Source organism: Lissotriton vulgaris, unplaced genomic scaffold (genome assembly GCF_964263255.1).
Source record: "Lissotriton vulgaris unplaced genomic scaffold, aLisVul1.2 SCAFFOLD_593, whole genome shotgun sequence".
In the NCBI taxonomy this organism is placed as follows: Eukaryota; Metazoa; Chordata; class Amphibia; order Caudata; family Salamandridae; genus Lissotriton; species Lissotriton vulgaris.
In genome coordinates this window covers 418,566-437,699 of record NW_028249337.1, presented here as the reverse complement: position 1 = coordinate 437,699, position 19,134 = coordinate 418,566, and the positions used below count along the sequence as shown (strand labels likewise).

General features: G+C 44.9%; 1 protein-coding gene across 1 annotated transcript; it reads left to right on the top strand.

Annotated features, from left to right (window-relative positions):
* Nucleotides 1-7,092: 7,092 nt before the first annotated feature.
* Nucleotides 7,093-17,985, top strand: LOC147663604 (cis-aconitate decarboxylase-like). Its single transcript, XM_086950331.1, has 6 exons — nt 7,093-7,183; nt 7,602-7,656; nt 9,368-9,555; nt 13,827-13,919; nt 14,559-14,764; nt 16,068-17,985. Exons 1-6 carry the CDS (start codon nt 7,163-7,165, stop codon nt 16,987-16,989), a joined length of 1,485 nt encoding a protein of 494 aa, XP_086806457.1. The 5' UTR covers nt 7,093-7,162; the 3' UTR covers nt 16,990-17,985.
* Nucleotides 17,986-19,134: the final 1,149 nt, after the last annotated feature.

Here is a 19,134-nt window from a genome sequence, read left to right as displayed (position 1 = left end):
GTGAAAAACACGAGAGGTGAAAATGAGGAGGAAGAGACAGAAACACAGAGACAAAGGGATAAAGAAGAACCTCCAAGAGTGAAATAAAGGGGCAGATTGTATATGATGGAGGAGGAAAGAGGCATGAGGTAGAGCCAAGACTGCACAGCCTTGGGATTCTGCAGTCCTGACTTTCATCAGCACTGGTTGTAGGTTCTTGAGAGAATCCTGAGGCCCGGCAGTTAGTTTACAAATTAAGCACTGGGACAAAATATTGGTGTGGGTCCTTTCCAAGCAGACAATGCGCCTTGGGTGGCTCATTCATGGCACGGCCTTAGAAGATGTGGGTGCAAACATCTCTTGTGCCAGGGTTTCTACCAGAACACAAAGAGCCTCTTCACAAGATTTCTATTATTTACGAAGGTAAAATCACTGCTTTTAACCCTGATTGCACCTGCTGAAATCATGATTCTCTCACGAAATTGTGAGCAATGAGACGCTGTGTTGAAAACTGCACGAGGAACTAAAGCAATAAATATCTGAGAAGCACTTGATGACACTAAGAAAATGTGTCAATAGGTTTGTAGAGCTGAAACTTGACCCACATGTGAAGGAAGTTAAGGAAAGGGTTTTCATGCTGCTCTTTTTAACAGTCGGTATTTAAATGTTTAACTAGAGTTTTGAACAAAATGCAATGTAGGATAAATGTTTGAAAAATCCATTGAATCTTTACAAAACCTGAGTTAACCAGTCCATCAGACTTGAATATGGCGCCAGGGCTTTAACTATTCGAGCAGGCACTGAGGGAGAGGTTAGTACTAGATTGTGAACCTATAAGAGGGCAACATTAGCAGACAATTGTCTGCGTCAATTAATAAAAAGCTACATGTAAAAGAAATGTATGAATTGTAAATGTAATACTCCATTCCTTTCTTATGACGAGCTGAGCTCGGATGGCACATTGAAGCACAGTAAAGCAAACAGGAAGTGAGTTTACGCAGCATCCGTGCGACTGGGATCCATTTTGCCCTTTTGCAAATTCAATTGGCGATAACGTAAAAAAAGATTGATAAAAATAGTAATAAGTATATATAAATTCTTGATAAAAAGGAATGTAGTGGGTTGACTCTGAATGCCGCCAGGAAATTGTATCTTCTACTTAAGTTGTTACTGAAGACGCCAGGGTGGAGTGGGAGTTTGCAAGTCAGATGTTTTAGTCAGCTATTCCCGGGGTGTTAGTGACTGCGGCACTCTGCCTTTTGACGGATAAGCAAAACTTTGCAAGAAGGGTTAATTCGCCAGAAGACAACAATCCTGGAATAATAATAAATCACTGAGTTGTAAAGGTCAGCAGAAAGATCCTCAAATTTATTTAGAAATTGAGGGAGTTGAAAACCCTTCACAGTTGACCTCATCCTGATCACTAAATGAGGAAAACTTTTCAAAGGAAGCTTAACTCCTTTCCAGGTCTCTGCTTTTGTTTCATTGTTGCAGGATATATTCATTCAAATATTCCTGGTCAGATGTATTTTATTCTTACATTTCTTCACTAGTGCTCTGTGAGACGTGACTCGCATTGTTACATTGATTTTAAGTTCCTGAGTTGCATAAAGCCATGCTTCGCTCTATTCACTTGATTGATTCACACTGAGTAGACAGCACCTAGTTTAACTTGTGAATGTATTTCCCCTGATAATGACCTGATGCTGTTGTGATGTGTCTTAGGGTTTTGTTTCTTGGCGCTATGCCCAGGATCCCCACAGTTACCTGGAATTCCCCCAGGTATGTGCCCAGTACCTTGTCATATCACCCTGGGCACCTCATGCTGGAGACCTAAGGCTCTGAATGAGTGTGATCCTTGCCAGATCTGTGCCACTCGCCCCGCTGTGCACCTCCCCTGCCCTAACTCTTCCCAGCTCCCTGGCAGCCCCTCTTTGCCCTCCCACAATCTGAGCCCCCTTACCCACTCTGTAACCCCCGTGGTATACATATCAGCCCTTTATGCCCATTTAACACAAAATATGCCCCCACCTCCAATTTAGGCTTTGCCCACTGTGCCTTCACCAACTTTGTAACACATGACCTGCGGTCTCACCCACCCTTCCCTCATACTGTCTCCATCCTTCCCCCACACACTTTCCTTGTTTTCTCTGTGTTTTCTCTGTGGTCCCTCATATATCATGCCCCCGGTCACCCATTTTCTGGCAAACCCAACCACTGGGAGGGTCTCATTTTCTGTGCCCCTTCACCCACTCTGTGTCCCTTGCATACACTGTGGTCCCCCCTGTGTCCCTTCGCCCATTCTGTGCCCCCCCCCCCCCAAGGGCCGGCTTTAACACTGGTGGCGCCCTGTGAGACAATGTTTGTTGGCACCCCCCCAAATGACCACCTCTGCCACGGATTCCCTCACTAGCACCCTACAACAGTTCCCATCAAGTCTCCATAACCACAGTCTCTCAGATTTATTTAGTTTTATGGCACCCCTCATACCAATGTGAGGTGTCAGAGCACTTTACACCACACACACATTGCACGGAGACAATCATATGTGTGTAATCAGTGTATAGGAAATGTTACATCAGACAGGACTCCAAGGTGTAGTGTAGGAGCGACATGTCAGCGATACTGGTAGGCAATATAGTTTAAGAGTCCTTATTCTGGAAAAGGACAAATTCAGAATTTAAAAAGCACCATCATTTTTAGGGGTTCTCTTTAATAATAAAGATAATTTTCTACCCAAATGACCCCTTTTGGCAAGATTAGGATAATGAAAGACTAGGCAAAAAAACATATAGCTCTAACATAAACCTTGCAGTTTGCATGTAGCTCTTTGATGACAATTAATAGCTCAATGTTCTATATTAGGATTTTGACTTATAAAAGACAAGTAACAAAAGGAGCTCTCTTACAGAAGCAGTAGCACTTTGTTATCTGCATGGTACACGTTCTTAGCAGCAGGCATTCTTAGCAGCAGGCATTTTAACCCTCTTGCGCTGCCTTAGGATGAGTCAAAACTCTCTTAAGACAAACATCTGGTCTCTTTCCAGGAAGACAATTAATAACAGGAGTTATCTTGACAATTTAATTGATGCCTGAAAATTGCTGGAGGCCAGGAATGCAGTGGAAGGTGCTTTCAAAATGAGAATATACTTGCAAAAATGACGCCCCCATCCCAAGTCAGCGCTCGGTTCGGTGTCACCGATCACACCTTCCTAAAGCGGCCCTGATCCCCCCCACCACCAACACCCCTTCGAACACACAAACCCACACATACACTCTCTGTTTTCCTTCACAGGTGTAATTCACCCCAGACAAGGCCCTTGCAGACTGCCCCTCCACTCCTCCAGGGGGCTGCGGGGCAGTGGAACTCTTTCAAAGTGACATCACACTTCCTGCAGATTACACTTCTGTTATTAGCACACACACGCGCATGCACACGCGCACAGATGCGCGTGCACACCCACATTTGTTGCTGTAGAGCAGGGGTCTTCAAACTGGGGGGCGCGACCCCCAGGGGGGCCGTGGAGCGATGCAAAGGGTGTCGCGCCTTCACAGTCATACTTCTGCCCAGGCCCAAGGGCTTCAGCCCCCCTCCTCCCTCGTGTGTCTCTCAGCCCGGCTGCTGCTGCAGTGTAACTGGAGCTGTGGGCTCGGCTGGGCAGTGTCTGGAGTCATCTCCAACACGCCCAAGTTTTTCACAGGTCTTTGAAGACCATTTGCATATTTACATGCCTTTGTAAACTGGTTCCAGAGGCTTCGTTTTTACTCCTGGTTCCAGTACCCCCTGGGCCCTGCCTGTTTCTTACATTTGTATTTTACAATTACTGTTGTACTGTGAGAATGCATTTAATGAAAAGGAATATAAAGTAGGGTTGCCAAAAGAAAAATGCCTGCCTGTTTTGTTTAAAGAGCCTGCAAAGACCTCCTCTTGGCACTAAATAAACTTTTAAATACAAAAATATGTGTGCATTCCTTATGTGGCTTTCCTGTCTTGTTTTATCTTCATCAGTCATGGATCATTGAGGCAGCCCTAGAACACAATTAAAAGTGCTTTTTATTTACATTTGCTGTTGGAAGTATGCACAGATAAGTGCTGAAAATACAGCTTTAGGAGACTGCTTATTTTTGTGCTGACTGGACCATCAAAATAATCTGCTGGCAACCCTAACCATAGGACTGTTAAGTTTGTTGCAGGATCAGCACATTATTTATTTCCTCCACCCTCGATCCCCGATTAATGCCACAATAGTTTAACTTAGATCTTAAACGCTACGCTGCCGTCAATAACATGCTGAGTTACTTCAAGTGTCTCTGAATGCACCCTGCATTCAGACAACTCACTCCTCATTCTCGCCCTTCACTTTCACGCTCACCCTGCACTCACACTGATCACCATGCACTCACACCATTCACCCTACACTCACAGTGTTCACTATGCACTCACACTGATCACCATGCACTCACACCATTCACCCGCTCACCCTGCGCTCACAGTGATCACTCTGCACTCACAATGCATTTGCGCTGTTCACCCTATACCTCACCCTGCAGTATCACGAGTAAACTACGCATCCTGCACTCATGTGACACTTCACTCACCTGCCCCCTCACTGCTCAATATGCAACTCACTCAAACAAGCCCATCAGTAATCATACATTCATTCGTCCCATTCTGAACTTGCATCCGCACCCAAATTCATACGCCACCTCACTCACCCTGCAGTCACTATTCTTACCCTACTCTCGCACTGTTGCATCGCTCACAGTGCACTCACATGGGCACTCTTGTCACCCACACAGTGTGCAGAGGGTTAATGTGCCTGCTACAAAGAATGTGTACCATGCAGATCACAGAACTGAGTGTGAGTAAACTATGAAATGTTTGTCAGAAAGGTGTTATAGAAAGATGAGGTGCATTGTTGGTGAGTGGCAGTGAAGGAATTCATGGGGAAGGAGGAAACGGGGGTGGGGCACCAAAAAAGACTGTTGCACTTTGTGCGACCAATGTTAGGACCAGCCCTGGATGCGAGTGTTAGTCCTCTCTGAAATTCTGGTCTAGTGACTCCCATGCTTCTGGCTATTATTATTATTTACATTTGAAGTGTGCTACTGTTACCAAAAGATGTCCTGGGGCTAATAACCATCTGCTCCCTGTAGGCAAATGAGAAACACACAGAAGGAGAAGGAGAACCAGCCAAATGGGGTAACCGACAGAGCATAGAGAAAGGTTTTTATATCTTCCTAAAGGATAGTAGATTCTTGGTGGAGCGAAACAAAGGAGGATGCAAGTCCCATAACTATGCGGCCTGCATCAAAACAGTGAGACAGACAACTCATGCCTTCTTGAATTAGAGAACAATAAGCAGAGTGGCATTGGCCGAAAGGAGCATACGGGTCCGACCCGTATGCTTGGTGATGAGAGGATGAGAGAGGACAGCAAGGGAGTGAGAGAATTCCGTTGAAGAGGTCAGGGATGAGGAGAAATGTGAGCCAAAGGTGAGGGCTTCTGTTAGAACAAAGGGGAGATGTGAAAGTTGAATGGGGGGACTGGAGAGGTGTAAGATACAAATAGACAAAAATTTGAATGGAGAGACAAGGTGAATGAGAAGTGCTGAGGGGCACGGGAGGTAACGGGACCAGAGAGGCCATGAGATAAATACGAGAGACTTTTAGAGATGAGGGCAGTGAAAAGACAGAATGGCAAGAGGTTATTAAAGGTGAAGTGAGAGGTTGAATGGGGAGAGTTCAGAAGTTGTAAAAAGGGATGAAAGAAAATGGCCTGCAAAGTGAGAGAGGGATCCGGGGTTAGGAGAGGAGAGGGGGGAAGGGAGGGGGTGAGAGGAAAACTGCATGGGTAAACTGCTTAACTCTGCACAAAACCGCCAGGTTTTTAAGGGACCCCGGCTTCTCCTGGCCAGGGCCAGGTGAGCTTCTAATGTGGCAGCACATATTCCTGCGGAGTGGGAGGCCCTGCTCAAAGGTTGACTGGAAATTTTTCTGATGTTAATTGCTGTATTTTGGTTATAAACGGGTACTGATGGGGTAAAATCTTTCCTCAGTGTTACTGTGTGTAAAAAATTTCAAAATAATGAAGCAATGCTATCCCAAAATACACAGCATCACATAACATCACTTACATTTTCTATCCACACAATTTAGTAAAGCCTGTCGCGTAATTTGGTCCTCACCTGCCTCGTAATTCTAGTAGCCCTGCCTACAGGTTTAGAAATGTTTGTCAGGAGGGGGTCCTTACGCCTCAAAATGTTGACAAGGGGTCTCGGCATCCAAAAGTTTGAAGACCTCTGCGTAGAGGGATGTTGTGGGTGGGCAGCGTTTGGGTGCCTTTCTTACTGATTAAAGAGGTTTCTAAAATATGTCACCACAATTGGACTTTTTTTTTTTTTTTTTTTTTTTTTTTTTTTTTTTTTTTTTTTTTTTTTTACAATTTCTTTTTTTTTTATTTCTGAAATTCTTTATTGTATATAGAAAAATATAATTTTACATACATGGAAGAGGCTTATACTAAAGCACGTATTTCCAAAGATATTGGCCGGGGTTCTTTACGTATTTCCAAAGATATTGGCCGGGGTTCTTTACGTTTTTCGTACTTCAACTGTTGTATTCCCGTGGGTTTTAGAAAATGATACCAAAGGTTTCCCTGAAGCAGCTCCCTTCTTGAGTTTTGCATCAATGTTAATCATTTTTTTTAGAAAATTGATTGACTTATAAATAAGAGGTTAATTAATGTTTGATGATTGAACTCAGATCGAATTATTCTTTGTGCTTTGTAAAATGGTCCGATCATTTCTTTGTTTGCCTAAAGCAGATTTCAACATAAGTAAATAAATAAAAGCGTGTATATAAACGGGTTTTTTGTCCGGAGTTTCCTCCAAGTATTTCCCTGTTCTTTCCCCGAATCTGGACACACCTTGCCCCGCCCCCTTCCGGTGACGTCACTGGAGAGGTCTCTTGCTCCAGAGCCATTCACCTGAAGTGAATATAAACCATGGAAGAGGCAGACAGGGACAGCAAGCACCAGAGACACCGGTCTCCTGCAACCGCAAGACAGCTGCACCCCGACAATAGTAGACAGTTCTGCATCCCGCCAGCACCAGAGACAGCTGCCCTCTGCCAGCATCAGTGACGGGCGCTCTTTCGGGATAAGAGGACTTCAAGGCGCACGATGCTGCTGTCTACCTTCCAGGTGAGGCTCTGTTCCAAGTTTCGTGTTCTCGCATCGCTCAGCCGCTGTGTTTACCTGTTGTATCTTGTTCTTTCTCTGTCTAAAATCGTTCAGATTGTATCTGCTGGTGTAGCGCCTCCTGCACCCCGTGCTGCAGTGACGCTGTGCCACATACAGATGGTTAACATTTGTTCATTCTAGATTTCATAAGGTTAAAGCGCTTTCATTGTTTACACTTCTTAAAATTGTTGGGGAACTGAGGGTGGGCACTTTGATTGCTTGCCTCATGGCTCGTGCACGCGCGCTCCATTGTGTCCCGGCCGCAAACACAAAAGAGTCGAGATTTAACATTTCTTGGAAGAGGCGCCCTTGCCTGACCCTCAGAGGTCCACAGACACAAACACATACCTTCCTAACAACAAACCCTTTCTTCTTTCAGAAATCAAAGCCCGTCCTCTCGCTGTCCAGACGGACTCACACTGCGGCCCTGGAAGGTAGGTGTCACGCATGTTCACGCTGGAACTCAAGGGGGTCTGTGTCTAAGGGTCTGATGACTGTGCTGTGTCCTGTGGTTTGTTCAATGTTCTGTGTCTCAAGGTTTGTTAAATGTGCTGTGTTCTAGGGTTTGTTAAATGTTCTGTGTACATGGGCTTGTTAAAAGTTCTGTGTCCTAGGGTTTGTTAAATGTGAAGTGTGTTAAGGTTTATGAAATGTTCTGTGTCCTAGGGTTTGTTAAATGTTCTGTGTCCTAAGGTTTGTTAAATGTTAGGTGAATTAGTGTTTGTTAATGATCTGTGTCTTAGGGATTGTTAAATGTTCTGTGTCCTAAGGTTTTTAAAGTTCTATGTCCCAGGGTGTGTTAAAAGTGCTGTGTCCTAGGGGTGCTGTGTCCTAAGATTTGTTGAATGGTCTGTTCCTAAGGTTTGTTAAATATTTTGTGCCCTAGGGTGTGTTAAATGTTCCGTGTAGTAGGGTTTGTTAAATGTAGCATGTCATATTTTATTTTATTTATTTAAAGAGGTTTGTATAGCGTGAACTTGACCCTTAGGTATCAGAGCGCTTCACATTTACATGAGGTAGTATAGAATTACATCTTGTGTAGCATTACGAATCATAGTGATATGAGGTAGGTACATTCAATAGCCATAGATAGAGTATTAACATACGAAAATACAGTGACTTGAGGTAACTTTAGGATACATTTGGTGTCAGGCGTGCTGGGGCTTCCAGTACTTGATAGTTCTGAAAATGTCTTTTTCTCGTGAGTTCTAACAAGTCCGGATTAGTATAGTGCTGATAGAGGTTATTCCACGTCTAACTGGAGACTTACGTTTTACAGCATAGTTGTCCTGTTTAGGAACCATCTATGTCATGGGGCTAGTGATGAGCGGTCTTGTCTATGGAACGAACATACTCATCAGGAAGATCTTAGCTTCCCTCTTAAATGTTACTGTGTTTGGAATTTTCCTAATGATTGGAGGGAGTGGGTTCCATATTCTGGGGGCTGGCCCTGAGAAAGCTCTATCATATGTTTTCTTCTTCCTGAAGATGGGTGGTCTCAGCAGCAGCTCCTTGGCACTCCTGGCAGGTCTGCTTCCACCTGATAACTACATTTTCTGGGCCAGGTATCTTGGTGTTTTGTTGTGGATTGCTTGGTGGGTAATACATGCCAGTTTAAGTTGGATTCAGGCTTCGTTCTGTAGCCAGTTTAATGCTTTCACGTGTGGAAAGATATGGTCGAATTTCCTTGTTGCGGTGATGATTCTTGCAGCTGCATTGAGGCGTGCTTTTAGTGGTGCTGTGGACATTTTTGGTAAGCCTGCTAATGTTGTACAGCCATATTCAATCTTTGATATAACTAAGGATTGGACTGCCAGTTTGAGATCCGCCGGAGAAATGAATGGTTTGACTTTTCTGATGTAGTTGAGATGAAAGCGTAGGGTTTGTTTAATGTTTTGTGTCCTAGGGTTTGTTAAATGTTCTATGTCCTTAAGTTTGTAAGTGATTTGTGATCTAGGGTTTGTTAAATTTTCCAGTGTGTACCATCCTGACGTAGGTCTTCGTTCAGCCGCCTCTCCTTGTCCGCGTGATGCTGGCTGAGATCCGCCTGAGCTCGTTCTCTTTCTGGTCCAGATCCGCTGGATTTCTTGTCTTACTCTACCCTGGTTCACAGTAGCTCTTATCCTCTCTCTTCTTCCTGTGCAGCGCTGGAAGGCTCCCCCCTAGAGAAGGCAGTCACTAGCAGCTTTGCTTCCTTTATCCATGGAGTCCAGTTGGATCACCTGTCCCAAGTGGTGCGACACCGCAGCAAGCGCATGATCCTGGACAGCATCGGGGTTGGACTGGTGGGAAGCACAACGCATGTGTTTGACATCGCCCTGCGATACTGCCAGGTAAGATGAGGCCTGGAACACACCAGGCAAAGATCTATGGAACAATCATCCTTTTAAAGGGAACCTCTAGACCACAGGTGCACAGCATCACCCTAGCTACTACAAGGTGTGATCAGGCCTAGACCATTGTAGGAAACACTCTTTGCAGCATTGTGTGAACTTTTTCAGGAGTCCCAGGACAATCAGGAGTCACAGGGCTCACATTTTAACAATCAAAGCATTTTACTACTTGTGTCCTGGGGTTTAACTCTACTTTTGAGAACAAAACTGGACTAAAGAAACTGAACACCAAGCTCACCCCTTCAGCACTTGACCCTATTGGTAGCAAAGTTGTGCTGTTTCAAGTCCTACTCAAGGAGACGGTGTGGAATTGAATGAAATGTCTATTAGCAATCATTACATTTATGTCCAGCGAGTGTTTTAAGTCAAAGCAAAAACGTGCTGTACCTCAGCCCCACAACATAATACTGCACATAAAATATTAGAGACAAGACAAACATGGTACACAATAATTAATGTAACAATTTCTGTTTGAGGAAATTAATGATTTTCTGTCCTTGGAAATTGTATGATCTCTTCAGTGTGAAATCTGTCCCACTGCCCTATCAAGAGACGGGTTAGTGCAGGTCTTTTGACTGCTCCCATTTCTGGGGTCTCCTCCCCCTCCACCACTCTTCACCAGAAGCATGACTGGGTTTGTGGAAGTTCTGTTGAGTCTTGCTGGCTGTGGGCTGGCAATGTGTGTGTCTACCAGTGGTCTGTGTTTCCTGACCACCCACCAAGAGGAGGGGTTCTGACTGGGCCTGGGCCTACCCAACACCATTGGGGTGTCTGGGCCAGAGGGCGATGCAGGCCCCAATCCACCAGCACTGCTGATTTCATATTTAGACCCTCCTTGGTGCTTCTCATTTGGGCCTAAACACAAATCTACACCCAAGTGAGGGGCAGAGCCGCACTAGTCACAGCGATGGTCCAATGGAGGATGGGAAAGGACAGCTGAAGATGCTGTATGTTCTTGAGGTAGTAGCTCCTCACTCAAGTTGTTTTAATTTCAATTAAGGTGATGATTCTAAGTTCTTCAGGCCCCCCACCTTTAGTCACACCCTTAGGTTCAGTATGGGTAGACCGAGACAGGTGATGTTGTGATCTCAGTGAGCGCCTAGGTGTTCACAGGTGCTTTAGCTTATTCACACCCCATAGGTGCCACTGAGTCTCGAAGTCTCACCGCACAGCCTGACAGTGCATGTCTCTCCTGAGTTGCAGGTAGCTGTGTTCCGCTCCACCTGCCTTAGCTCCTCGCAGTCCTTTTCAAGGCAACATGGTCTTAGGCCAGGGTATCTCAAACCCCTTTCACAGCAGTCAGTCAGTTCTTCCCATCAAGGCAGGTCTCACTCAGCTTCTCCAGGCAGATTTGTAGAACATCCTTGTTCCGGTTCTCAAACCCGGCGGAGAGGCGTTAGCAGTCAATGACGACAGTTCTCGAGCACAGAAAAGTTTCTCATGACCACTGGTGTGAAACCCTAGCATTCTGGCAGAGAAATCCTCAAACAGTGGATAGTAGGGTCTACCCAAAACTTGGTCCAAGTTTGCAGATAGTTTGTGCATTCCACAAGTCAAGGGTTTAAGGTAGCTCAGGACTTTTGCGCATTCCTCCTAGACAGGCCCATGCAGTCATTGCCTCACAGAGTTAAAAGGGCAGTGAGCCTCTTCTCAGGGGACACCCAAAAATAAAGGCACACTTACTAACACTCAGCTTGTTGGGGTTTACACTTCTGAGGAGCAACAGAGCTGGAAAAAGAAGGGGGATTTCCCTTCGCTACGATAGGACCATCTGTCTCCTAACCTTCCCACCCTAGTCTGGTCCACTGCAAAGGGCCTCAGGAACGTCTCACAGAGCCCTGACATTCACATTACTGTCTGTAGCTCTGTCCAACCACCCTCTTATGCACCACTGTGGTTCAGGATATCAGAAGGGGTTCCTAGATTGCTACAGTTGCATACAGGACATTCATTCCATGCACAGTCTACTGTACACATAATCTACACACAAGCATGTCATACATGTGCCACATGGATGCAATGATGGAGTCATTTGCAGGGCAGAGGTAGAGCACTTTAAAACACAGGAGAGGCCATGAGGTAAACTCTCCTTGGCCAGTAACAGGCAAAAAAGTCTGCCCGGCCACTTGATGTATTCGTGCCTCCCCTGTCAATCTTCCACAGCCTGGGGAGCTGATGGCAGTCACGTTCAGATAAGGAGGGTGCAGTTGGTGAACACTTCTAGACCTCAGAACCCAGCTCTGGACCTTGTTCTGTTTCACAAGAACCCTCAGACCGCACTCATGGTTGTCATGGGTGCTTACGACACACTCACGATTGTCATGGGTGCTTAGGACACACTCATGATTGTCATGGGTGCTTAGGACACACATGATTGTCATGGGTGCTTAGGACACACATGATTGTCATGAGTGTTTAGAACACAATCATGATTGTCATGGGTGCTTAGGACACACATGATTGTCACTGGTGTTTATGACACACTCATGAGTGTTTAGGACACACTCATGATTGTCATGGGTGCTTAGGACACACATGATTGTCATGGGTGTTTAGTACACACTCATGATAGTCATGGGTGCTTAGGACACACATGATTGTCATGGGTGTTTAGGACACACTCATGATTGTCATGGGTGCTTAGGACACACATGATTGTCATGGGTGCCTAGGACACACTCATGATTGTCATGGGTGTTTAGGACACACCCATGATTGTCATGGGTGCTTAGGACACACTCATGATTGTCATGGGTGCTTAGGATGCACTCATGATTGTCATGGGTGCTTAGGACACACTCACGATTGTCATGGGTGCTTAGGACACACTCATGATTGTCATGGGTGTTTAGGACACACTCATGATTGTTGTGGGTGTTTAGGACACACTAATGATTGTTGTGGGTGCTTGGGACACACACTAATGATTGTTGTGGGTGCTTGGGACACACACTCATGATTGTTGTGGAAGCTCAGGCACACACTCATGATTGTTGTGGATGCTCAGGCACACACTCATGATTGTTTTGGGTGTTTAGGACACACTCATAATTGTTGTGGGTGCTTAGGATACACACTCATGATTGTTGGGGCTGCTTAGGGCATACACTCATTATTGTTGGAAGTGTTTGGGGTATATTAAAAAAATACAGTATGAAATCACAATGGGGAACTGAAGAACAGGATCTACACAATGCAGCATCATGCATGGGATTTTTTTCACCAGTCAAATCACAAGAAAAAGTACCCTTCAGACATTAGGTGGCATCACCGGCTCAGACACTTTCAGATAACAGACAAGATGGGATGGAACGTAATTGCACGTCCGCTAACTAAATTGATGCAAATAATAGATGTTCAATTTCAAACTGAAATAGTGCAAGATAAAAGACGCCAAAAATGCATGCAACCAAATACTCAATCATGTTTTAATGCGTTAACTGATATCTGTTTACCATCAGGATGGGTGTTTGCTATGTAAGTGTATTCAAATTCTATTATGCAGGAGAAATTAGACTTCAATAAAAGTAGCATTACCCAACTAAAGTCAGGCGAGATGTTTCAGTAAAATATTTACCTGAGATATTACTAAGTAAAGAAAATCAGATATTAATTCAACTAACTGGCAATGGGTCAACAATTTCACTACCAGTTTCTGCCGCTTCGTGATCTATAGACAAAAACGTACTGTTAACTACTCCTGGGCAATATTGTGTACAGAGTTGCATCCAAATAGTTCTGTGTTTGATGTTCTACGGATTAGAGTTCAGAGTCACACAACCATCTACCATTAGATAGCAAAGGTCCCAAAAAGCCTAGGGTGGTGAACATGCCAGCGGCATTTGGTTTGTAGGATAAAGATACATTTAATCTCTCTCTGACTATGTTTAACAAGATTTTCTGCTCATTACAATGGGAGGTGAAGACACCTGTAGGGTTGAGAAGGATGGGTTATTTAGAATGTTATCCGCACCCATGATTGTGAAGAGTTTAGAGCTCGGTGCATCTTGCGGGATAGTGTCTGTGCGCTTTAAGGAGTAAACCTTGCCCTGGGATAGATTATCTCCTACGCAGCCTTTGGCCTTGTACTATCCTGTGTAGGACTCGTGTAGGTGTATCTACATTCCCAAGTGGCTCCTAATAAACCCCACAGAATGTATCAGTTGGGGCATTGTTCCTTCATAACTTTTTCTCTCTTTCTCCTCTAACAGGACCTGTATCCCTCTTCTGCAACCAGCTCTGTTTACGGACGACATGGACTGCGGCTTTCCCCCACTCTGGCTGCATTCTCCAATGGAGTGGCGGTAAGGCACTGGGCAGCTGCCTCACATTCAATCTATTGATTAATTCTTGAATCCGTGTGTAATGTCAGTGCAACTGTTAGACTGAAGGGTGAGAGTGGAGATCAGGCAGCTTTACACTTTAACTGAATCCCCAATCCTGGTTCACATCAATATGGTTTAACACCAAAATAACTTACCAGGTGAGATCTTTGAAATTCTAGGATGAACAAGCACCCTCCATGTACATAGTGATTGGATATGGATCTGGTTCCCTTACTGTTGTGTGGCAAACAGAGTATTTAGTCTCTAAAGAATTCTAGAAGGTGATGAGGTAGATTCTATGCTAAATACTAGGTCCTGTTTTCCTGCTCCTCTGCCCTCTTTGGAGGGGGTTCTCTCAGACAATATCATAGCTGAATGTCCAATTGTGAATTATGGGATCATCTCCCTTCTTTAGTATGTTTCTATAGGGCAGAGGAATAGTCAATCTTCTGAATGACATCATGTCTCCCCCACCTTCTGTACTGAGCTCCTATTGGTCAATTGAATTGTCGCTCTGCTGATTAGCAGACCTTGCATCCTCCCTCTTCAGTACTGGGCATTAGAGCTGTCTCTGAATATTCTTTAATGGTCCTCTAACTCTCTCTCCTCTCTCCACAGACTCACGCTATGGACTTTGATGACACCTGGCACCCTGCCACCCACCCCTCGGGTGCTCTGCTGCCTGCCCTCTTGGCTACGTCTCAGATGCTGCCTGTGGGTTCAAGGCCCAGCGGTGCGGACCTCCTGCTGGCATTCAACGTGGGCATTGAGGTGCAAGGAAGACTCATGAGGTTCTCCAGTGAGGCCAGCAACATCCCAAAGAGGTACGGTCAAGCACACCAAGACGATGTATGTATCGAGGAGCTATGTGCAATGCTAACAGAGGGTTTATGTTTAATTGAGGAGCTATGTGTGATGCTAACAGAGGGTTTATGCTTAATTGAGGAGCTATGTGTGATGCCCTCAAATAGCATTTACATTTCAAGCAGTTATCCATGGTGTCTACAGATGGCATTTAGATGTAGAAGGCCCATGCATGATGCCCACAGAGTGTGTTCAAATAACCAGGACGATATATAATAAACACAGAGGAGGTCAATCAAATTAACCTGCATGTATGATGCCCTCAAAGGACAGCAGCATCATCAGGGAGTACATGTAATGTCCACACAGTGTGCCACTAGCTTTGTGGGATGACCACAGTGGGCATTTATACCCCCGAAAGAATGTGCGATGAGCACAAAGGACAGCAATACTGCCAAGAGGTTGATTTGATATTCCACAGACGCCAAACTATGCCTCCGATGCACGTATGATGCCCTCAAAATAAGCACATGCAAATGGAACTTAGTAGGTTGTAACCATTGAATTTTCTTAATGTGCCAATACCGCACCATATAATTAGTATACTTGTCTGGCTTTACTGCATGATATAAGTAGCATTACATATTACATCGCTGACATTACTGTGATTCCCTAGAAATAAATGGCTAGTATTAACCTGCATTGGCCACTGTTCCCAGAGCATTAATCTCTGTTAACCGCCCACCTCACATGCGATGCACATAATGAAGGGAAAGGACAACTAACAACAGTTAATACTTGAAAGTACTTGGACAGTGAAGCTTTCAGTAACAGTCCCCTCTAATGCTCCCTCACATGCAGATAAACACCCACCGGTCCCCTTCTTGGTCATGTTTCTGCTTCGCCTCTCACATAGAAGGTAATAAAACAAGCCTGCTTGGCATTTTATTGCCAATGCTAGCATTTCATCTGTGGTGCATAGACCTCATTTTATAATTTGCATTTCCCGTCTGCTATTACAGCCATCATTAAAGGGGCTCTTCAGTGAATGATCTCACAATATATATAACAACCCAACTACATTATTAAACAAAGGGACCTTCTGGAACCCTCACTGTTGGAACTGTTGATGATGTGTAAGATTGGGTATGAGGATACGTTTTCTAATACTGTTCAGGGGATGGTTCCTTTAATATTCCACCTCTAATGTTACTGCCATACCTTATTACATACCTGACATGATTTGATCGCGTTTTCACTCTTTACATTAATCACATTACTTCACTTTGCATCAATGTCTCATTTTTCTCTCTCCCCTTCCAGGTTTCACCCTCCCTCTGTGGTTGGCACCATGGGCAGTGCTGCTGCGATAGCCAAGCTCCTTTCCTTGAATAAAGACCAATGTGCCCATGCTCTGGCAATCGCCACTTCCCTGGCAGGGGCACCCATGGCCAATGCCGCAACCCTTGCCAAGCCTCTACACATTGGCAATGCCACCCGTCTTGGGATGGAAGCAGCGCTTCTGGCCGCCCGTGGGATGGAGGCCAACCCCCTCATCTTGGATGATGTTCCCGGCTGCTCAGGGTTCAGTGCTTTCTATGGTAACTACCAGCCCTCACCCCTGGAAATGCCAGGTGAAGACTATAGTTTCCTCCTGGAGAAGCAAGACATCGCCTTCAAGAGGTTTCCTGCACACTTGGGCATGCACTGGGTCGCAGACGCTGCCATGTCAGTAAGGAACCGACTCGTCAATCTCATGGGTTGCTTCAATCCCTCCTCCATCCAGAGAATTCTTCTGAGGGTCCCAGTCTCTAAGTACATCAACCGGCCCTTCCCTGAGTCAGAACACGAGGCCCGACACTCGTTCCAGTTCAATGCGTGCACAGCCCTCCTGGACGGAAAACTGGGCATCTCTTCTTTCACTGAGGACAACCTCATGAGACCTGGTCTGATCAGCCTGCTGGAGAAGGTGGTGCTGGAGCATCCTGTAGACAATGAAGCCAACTTTGACAAGATGTACGTAGAGGTGGTTCTTCTGCTGGAGGACGGGACTCTCCTGTCGGGGCGGTGTGATACCTTCTATGGGCACTGGAGGAAGCCCCTCAGCCAAAACTCGCTCCGTGAGAAGTTCCGCTCCAATGCTCTCCATGTGCTGCACCAAGACCAGGCTGAGGACATCATTGAGATGGTGGAAGATATAGAGCGCCTGGAAGACAGCTCAAGTCTGGCCTCCTCCCTGGAATAGGCAGCTGTCAATCAGAAAGATATGCAACAGCTGTCTTTGGCCTGAACTGTGTCACTTTAAATTCCAGCAGTGAGGACCAATCCTGCTGAAATCCTGGGAAATGTGCAAAAGATGTTGTTAAAAATTGTTGTGTGAATTATAACAGGCCAATCATGGAAATATATTTGCTATTTCAGAGTGTCCCCAAACAGATGAACCTTATAGATCCCTGGTACCTTGTACCTTCCCAATGGGGGACAGTGTGATGCTATTTCTGGGTCGACTCTTTCCGAGTAATTTGTTTTGAACTAAAGTACTTATCATTCAGTGCACTGCTAATTTAAGAAGCAATTTAGTTTTTTATATTAGTTATATTTATTTTTCAATAATAGTGTGATTGGCTACTGTAATGTAACTTTCAATGTTATTATTGTCAGTCATTGTTGTGTAGTTTGGCACAGAGCATTGGCTGGTCCAAAGCTTGTATTTTTGTAAATCATGCTGTCCTATTTATAGAGAAGGCACAACCCATGTGCCATGTGAAGATATTTAATCCTGCAGGACTGAGTGATGAATGAATGAAGGTTTCCTAAATGGAGGTGGCCGACACTGCTTGAAACCATATGACCCTGCTAAGATGGGATGGGTGATATGACTGCTGGGAGAAATCTGTGAAACTTTTCAGCTGCTCCATGGGGCACCCAGCAATCACGTGCTAGCAGTAGCACTGGGCGCCCCCTGCCACAATATTTAATATTTCCAGTTTGGACGCAGGTTTTAGGTGAACCCTGGAGCTGAGGGTTCTGTGAGCCTGTGTATATCAGCTGGCCTCAGTGAAGCCAGGTGTTCATCTGATGTGAAATTGGGGAATTGATAAGCATCAAGTCACAGGCAGCTTAATTTCAGCCACAGAGCAGAAGCGAATCAGAACTAAAATACATTTGATTTGTATCATCCGTTTGTACAGTAACAATATTTATTTTTGTATCAACTGAATAAACTATTTATTAACTTTGAGCATTGTATCTACTGAATAAATAACAAGCATGAAATCCAACATGTTGAAATTGTGACTCAGGACTGAGAAACAACACAGGCACCAATGTGCATTCTGGTGTGCCTTATACTGAATATTTGTGATTTTCACTTTGCCAAAAGAAAGCAGTCAAATACCCACAGACCAATAAGTGTTTACAAATGTGCACATCTGCCACACAAAGGGGTAGAAGAAATTTGGATTACACAAATTTTCACATGGGCATGTGGAGCCTGTCTGCTTTTCTTACCTTCAAATTATTTTTCTACTCTCTTCTCCACTTCCTTCACTCTGACCACCAGGACCTGTTTTGTTGTGAAAAGCCATTGAAAAGTCAGTCAGGTGAAGGGCGGCTTAGGAACTGTGGGGCACATGGAACAGAGTTAGTGCTGTGTGAAGGGCTCTGAAGTAATCACCAGAAGGGCAATAGATATGGGTTCCATGCTCACTGTGCCAAAAGAATCAAGCTAAACCCTACTGACGAGCCCCAAGTTGGGTTTAGCCATTCTGGGGTTGCTTGTGCCTCTTACCTGGAGGGGGTCTTGACTGGCAGTTCAAGACTCACTGTTCCCATGAGGGGCAGGGCTGGTACCAATTTGCACAAGGTGGGTGTTTATCTAGAGTGGCATTGTGGGTGAAAAATGATGCACTGGAATGTAGCCCTGGAATACAGCCCTGGTCATTGCCAGCAGCTGAGATGAATTCAATCATTCCATCCATCATCTTGTTATTGCAAAAGTTGATGCCCTATGTGGGATGGGGCTGAACCCCTCCCATTTAGTAATAAATATTCCCCATTCTCCCACCACACACTCAGTCTCTATATTTATTACTAATTCATGTAGCTAAGTGTGCGGAGATCGCCACCACCGTGGAAAAGGTCTTTACACTGAAAACACAAGGGAGACAGAGGTGAAGGTCCCTGGCTGCAAGTTTGTGAACTGTATTTTGTAGTACACGAGTAGTACCACAGTGGTACTACTTCACACACAACAAAATGCATTAATTGTAGTTTCCTTATGGGTGCCCTTACCACATATGCTTTGATGCTATCTGTGGTAATTAATTAATGGCATGGGTAACACACCTACATTTGCTTCTTGAAAAGAAATTGGTTATCAATATTGGCA